The sequence below is a fragment of the Mastomys coucha genome, unplaced genomic scaffold (genome assembly GCF_008632895.1).
Source record: "Mastomys coucha isolate ucsf_1 unplaced genomic scaffold, UCSF_Mcou_1 pScaffold3, whole genome shotgun sequence".
Classification (NCBI taxonomy): domain Eukaryota; kingdom Metazoa; phylum Chordata; class Mammalia; order Rodentia; family Muridae; genus Mastomys; species Mastomys coucha.
In genome coordinates this window covers 28,723,781-28,729,993 of record NW_022196909.1, presented here as the reverse complement: position 1 = coordinate 28,729,993, position 6,213 = coordinate 28,723,781, and the positions used below count along the sequence as shown (strand labels likewise).

Here is a 6,213-nt window from a genome sequence, read left to right as displayed (position 1 = left end):
TTTTTTTTTCTTTTTTTTTCAGAGGAGAAACCGGGAAAGGAGATATCACTTGTCATGTAAATAAAGAAAATATCTAATAAAAAAATAATAAAGGAACAAGGATAGAAGACGCCACCCAGTCAGAGAGCAGCTGGTGTTCAGACCCTTGAGCCCCGCCCAGCCAGGCAATGTGGACGCCTGGTTTGGAGTCAGACTGACTTGGGACTGAGATCCAGCGGCTCTCCTCCGCACAACCGTCATAGGAGAGTCACAAAACCCTTCAGCTGTCTCATTGGCATGAAACTCATTCATGACATTCAGTTCATGAATGGTTTAGTCCTACTACGCGCCACCGCGGCACGGCAGCAGCAAGGATGGTCTACAAACACAGGTCCACACCCTCTCCTCACTGGATACCTGTCCTCAGTACGGTCCACCCTTGAAGTACTAGCTTTCTTCCACGTACACAATTAGCTAATGTAAGAGTCTGATCACCGCCGGGCAGTGGTGGCGCACACCTTTAGTCCCAGCACTTGGGAAGCAGAGGCAGGCGGATTTCTGAGTTCGAGGCCAACCTGGTCTATAGAGTGAGTTCCAGGACAGCCAGGGCTACACAGAGAAACCCTGTCTCAAAAAAAAAAAAAACAAAACAAAAAACAAACAAAATAATCACCGAAAGCGAGCTGATGAGAAAGGATCCGGCGAGAGGGTAGTGATGACTAGCTGTCAACGCAAATGCCCCTGGGTGGTAAAATACAATCTTGGGAACAAAACCCGACTGAAAACGACTCAAGGCCAAAGCAGTGATCTGCGATGTGAGTACTGAGCAGCAGGAACCGGGGATTGACTGTGGTAGCTCTCAGCAACACTGACACCCTATGTTACATCTGCTAACACCCAGGCCAGCAGTAGTTAAAAAACAAAAACAAAAAACAAACAAAAAAAAACACTGAAATGTTTATCATGGTCTTTTTCTATATAAAATATTGTCTAGATAATCCATTTGCCCTCGTCTAGAATATTCCATAAAACAAATGTAACTCTTAGAGAAATCAGGCCGCAGAAAGAAAGGTTAAATGCACAATTTTGAAGAGAAACATTTTCACCTCTACGACAGAGCAAGAACCTAGAACGGCTTAACAAAAACACTGCTTGGAAAACCCATGCACAAGAGGCCCAGAACTTGTGAATCGGGCAACAGCGAGACGATTGCACTCTCTGCAGACAGGTCATCCGTGTAGCCACGATTCTAGACACCGGCTGAACAAGGTCTCCATTTTCACACCACCTAATTTAAACCGCTGAGGGACTGCGCCGATCCAAGCAAGCCTTCCAACAGAGTTAAAAGCTTGGCGACACTGACACCTAGTGGCCGTTCAGGAACTGCAGCCAACTCTGCCTGAAAAGGATGGCCAGCCATTGCGGCAGTGTGGTCTTCAGGACTGGTGGAGCGGTGTATCAATGTGAAGACTGGGTGTGTGGACAGTACCGATCCTACAAGTAATCTTACAAAGGTCTGATTTGTCTCCGGGATTATCTTGGGACTCTCCGAGTGAACCAAAAGGCAGGCACTTGTTGAGAATCCTTCCCTTTCACCTGGCACTTTTTTTAAACAAGGTTTTCCTCATCTTCAAAGATCGAAAAGCAAAGCTAGAGGTCAAACTCTATTGCTGAAAACTGGTGTCTCTTCCCTCACTTTTCAGGTTCATCCACACTCTTTTTCTGGTCTTGGGTGGTGGTTTGTTTGTTTGTTTGTTTGTCCCCCCCCCTTTGTTTATACCCTACCAAATACAAAAGCCATGTGGCCAAGTCATCCAAAAAGCTCTTTGTGCTGCTGAGTCGTCATTATCAAAGGATAGACCTTCACATAACTGCAGGAATCTTCTTCTAAAGGAATAAAAAGGACGTGTGCAGAAACCCCTAAAGTGCCCATCTAAAAGCCAGGACCACACTGAACACTGTAGGTAGCGGGATGAACGCAGGGCGATCGACACAAGCTATTTCTGCCCCAGTCATTAGAAGCTAAGTCTCCCCGACCTGTCTGCCCCTCTGACAGGTGCGACAGCGGGAAGCCTGAATTGCTCCTATTTTCCACGGGAGGAGAGCGCTACCTGCTGGCGTTTGAAGGCCAAATAATCCAGGCTTTCCAGCTCCTTCCCAAGCTTCTGGTAGGTTCTCTGGAGGTCAGATTTGTTGGAAACATTTTTGAGAGACTCGAACGTTCTTTGGAACTGAGAATGAAAAGAAAAGCAGATTATAACAGTGACAGATTTTCTTCAAATTCCCCACTCAACAACATGCTTCAGTTTTAACTTACCATAATTCAGAGACAACAAATACTAATTATCTTTCTCTCTTTTTAAAAAAGATTTATTATTATATGTAAGTACACTGTAGCTGCCTTCAGACACACCAGAAAAGGGCATTAGATCTCATTACAGATGGTTGTGAGCCACCATGTGGTTGCTGGGATTTGAACTCAGGACCTCTGGAAGAGCAGTCAGTGCTCTTAACCGCTGAGCCATCTCTCCAGCCCGCTAATTATCTTTCAATGGACTAATTAGGGATGATCATAAAGAGATAGAGACTGTATGTGTAACACCAATATACATGGATGAGAGATCCAGTCCATCCTCATCCTAACAAGAAGAGCATATGTCGTTCAAAATAAAAGAATTTTTGTGCTTCAGGATAACCCAAAAAAAAATGAGATTTAACATATAATTTCAAGTCTAACAATAACTCTAATATTATAAGGTTCTTAGGGGTGGGGAGAGGTTTCATCAGTAAAGTATATGCTACAAAAGCTTGAGAACCTGAATTTGAACCCAACAGTCCATGGAAAAGCCAGGTGTGGCTGTTTCAATCTGTAATCCCAACCCTGGGGAAGCCCAGACAGAGCAATCGCCCAAGATCCATGGCCAGTCAGCCTCGCCAAGGAGCAAGCATCACTACCACTTTGCTAACCCAATGTAATTCCTTGGCACATTCCAAATATCTTTCTTTATAACCACAGAGATAAGGGTCGTTCCCACCCCTCATCAAGGGAACGTCTCTTTACAGCAGACAGAGATCATGCAAGCGCAGAGCTGTGAAGCCCAATCCCAGGTGGCGCGTCTACAGCAGACACCTGCACAGAGATCAGTGCTGAAGAAAGGGGTGGGGGGAGACTGCAAGAGCCAGAGGAACCATTTGCTGTGATATTAGGACTCCTAGAACTGTCAGAGAAGCCACACTTGTAAAGTCTCACTAACATGGCTGCCTACACATGACCTGAGCAAGGAAGACACCAATGGGTGTGTTAACGTGAAAGGAGGGAAACTCAGGGGGCCTCAACCCTAAACAGGCAGCTCCTTAGTTGTTGAAAGCTAGAGAAATAGTCTTCCTCAGCGAGAGCACACCGTGTGTGTTTGTGTGTGTGTTTGTGTGTGTGTGTGTGTGTGTGTGTGTGTGTGTGTGTAACAATTAAAGAAAAAGAGGCCATTAATTTGAGAGCAAGAGGAAAGATTGGAGAGAGGAAAGGAAGTGGGTAAATAATGTAATTATATTATAATTTTTAACTAAATGAGCTTAAATTTTTTTTTTAAATACAGTGGAGAGTGACTTAGGAAGGCATCTGATGTTGCCCTCTGGTCTCTGCATCCATGTGCAAAAAGGTGCATAAAGAGAGAGACAGAGGGAGACAGACAGACAGAGGGAAGGAAGGAAGGAGACAGAGAGAGGGGAGGGAGGGAAAGAGAGAGAAGTGGGACTGGGAGGGGACAAGAGAGAGCGTAGTGAGGTAAATATCAAATACATTATAAACATGCATGAAAATGTCAAAATAAGATCCATCATTAATATATGCTAGCAAGTGTATTCTTAATCGAGTTTTCACATGCCAATCATGGAAACCAACAAATGCATGAAAAGGTAGCTGCTCCCGCATGTTCCTGTCATGGCACGAGACACGTCTTGTGTCTGCAGAGGATCTGCAAAGAGCTGGTCACCCGGCGGGACTCAGAGAGGAAGATCTCTCAGAGCTTGTGTTTCAAGGACGGAAGAGCACTTACAGGTTAGTGACCGAAGTGTAGGTGGCCTATTCTGCAAACGCTCGTTCATTTTTTTTTTTTTTTCCCTGTAACCAATGAGTTACAAGATCATTTCGGCTGAGTCAGATTGCTCCTGTCCATTCTCCAGCGGCATGCTGGATAAAGAGGTGACAAAGAGCTGTAGGTCACAGACTACTTCCCACTACTGATAGTTAAGCAAAGGGGGCTCACGAGAGACTGGAGCCTTCGACCGAAGCCTTGGTTTGTTTCAGTGAAATAGAGCATACTTTGTTAGTGGCTGAGCGTGTCACCTGATGCGATTGTCATTTGCTTTCTTTTTTGTTTGTTTGTTTTGTTTTGTTTTGTGTTTTGTTTTTTCGAGACAGGGTTTCTCTGTGTAACCCCGGCTATCCTGGAACTCACTCTGTAGACCAGGCTGGCCTCCATCTCAGAAATCCGCCTGCCTCTGCTGCCCAAGTGCTGGGATTAAAGGCCTGTGCCACCGCCGCCCGGCTCATTTGCTTTCTTATGTCATGGATTTCCCATACCCTCATGTGGCATCCTGCCCCTCTGCTCCGAGCTGGTTCTAGAATCGATAGATATGTCAGGCCCGGGGCTGAGGCCTCCAACTGTGGTGCGAAAACACTGGCGACTGGCCCCTTAGATCAAACATGGACAATGCAGCTAGGAAGTTCAAAAGAATTGAAACTGAAAACTCAGCCTGCTTCTCCATTTGAAGTTTGTTTTGTGTGCTTTTTCTCTGCTATCATGTCTATGCTAAAACCAAGAATTGTTTTGGTTTCGATGCTGTCTGTTGCCATATAAACCCAGTTCTCGATAGTAAAGAGTCTTCACATCTCATCTGATCTCGATACAGCTACCTGGCGTCCGTGTCTTTCTTTCTCTCTTACCCGCTTGTGTTCACAGGTACTCAATTATCTCCAGCCCAAGAAGCACCCAATGGAGCGGGGGTCTGACAGCCAGACCCCTACACCCTCATCTTGTGCCATCGCATAGATTCATGTCTACGGGTAGAGATTTCACCATTTAAGCCCATCAGAATCCCACTACAGCTGTGACTCCACAAGACAGGCCAATAAGATTTTCTGGGATACGATTAAGTTCCCAGAGATGGTCTGATCCTTGGAGTATCAGCGCAACAGACTAAGTCATAACAGAATGGCATTCTACCGGGTTTCAGCCCTCCATTTCGTGAAGGCGCCATGTTTATCTCAATCCAACGTGAAGGGGAAAGAGAGATGCTTCCTCCATAGAAGGACGACAAATACCACTTAACGCTTCCTCTCATCAAAGTGCTACGAATATAAAGTTTCCTTCCTTCTGTCCTTGGGGTTAATTAAAGATTACAGGGGAAAGTAGTCATAGAAGCCAGAAATGGGGAGGGCATTAGCGCTTACCAAGTGTGTGTTCAGCCCCAGATATGTTATGCCTTCCAACTGAACTCTTGCATCAATAATAGGAGTTCTGGGTCCCTTCCCAGTCTCGAGTGCATAAGCTGGGGTAGGGACTTTACTCCAGCGTCCGAGATCTTTCTTTAGAAAGTGGGGTGCAAGCAAGAGGGAAGAATAGGGTACGGTGAACACTTTAAAGTTCACTGAGGGTGGCTGAGGGGGCTTTATAATATAGAAGACGTGACGGGCAGTGGTGGCACATGCCTTTAATCCTAGCACTTGGGAGGCAGAGGCAGGCAGATTTCTGAGTTCTAGGCCAGCCTTGTCTAGAGAGTGAGTTCCAGGACAGCCAAGGCTACACAGAGAAACCCTGTCTTGAAAAAACAAACAAACAAACAAACAAACAAAAAAAGATAGAAGACATGAGGAAACCTGAGTTGGACCACAGAGGGCACGAAACTTCAGCATCCTGTCATCTGTTTATGTGCTTCCTTTTTTTATAATTTATGTTTATTATCTACATATTTCAATTTGTTGTATTTATTTTGTAATGTTTTCTAGCTATTTTCTCTGGGTATATGTGTAGTGTATGTGTCTACATGTGGAATGGCACGCATGGAGAAGTCAGAGGACGATACATGACACTTAGTTCTCTCCTTTAGCTGTGTGGGCCTCAGAGATGGAACGGAGGTTGTCAAGTTTGGAAGCAAGCACCTTACCCACTGAGCTGTCTCACCAGCCTCCTACTCCAGCCCTCAGCCCCCCACCCCAGCCCCCTACCCCAGCTCCCA

General features: G+C 45.5%; 1 protein-coding gene across 11 annotated transcripts in view; it reads right to left on the bottom strand.

Annotated features, from left to right (window-relative positions):
• The window catches only part of Ctnna3 (catenin alpha 3), a 1,512,724-nt gene that overhangs the window by 1,359,920 nt on the left and 146,591 nt on the right, over positions 1-6,213 (bottom strand). For all 11 annotated transcript variants that reach the window (XR_004112256.1, XM_031347512.1, XM_031347507.1 and 8 more), the window contains one exon: positions 2,091-2,210. Coding sequence is in view for 10 of the 11 variants with exons in the window: in XM_031347512.1 (XP_031203372.1) it covers positions 2,091-2,210 (120 nt within the window). In the remaining variant the exon portion in view is untranslated. The remainder of the gene's footprint in view (positions 1-2,090; positions 2,211-6,213) is intronic.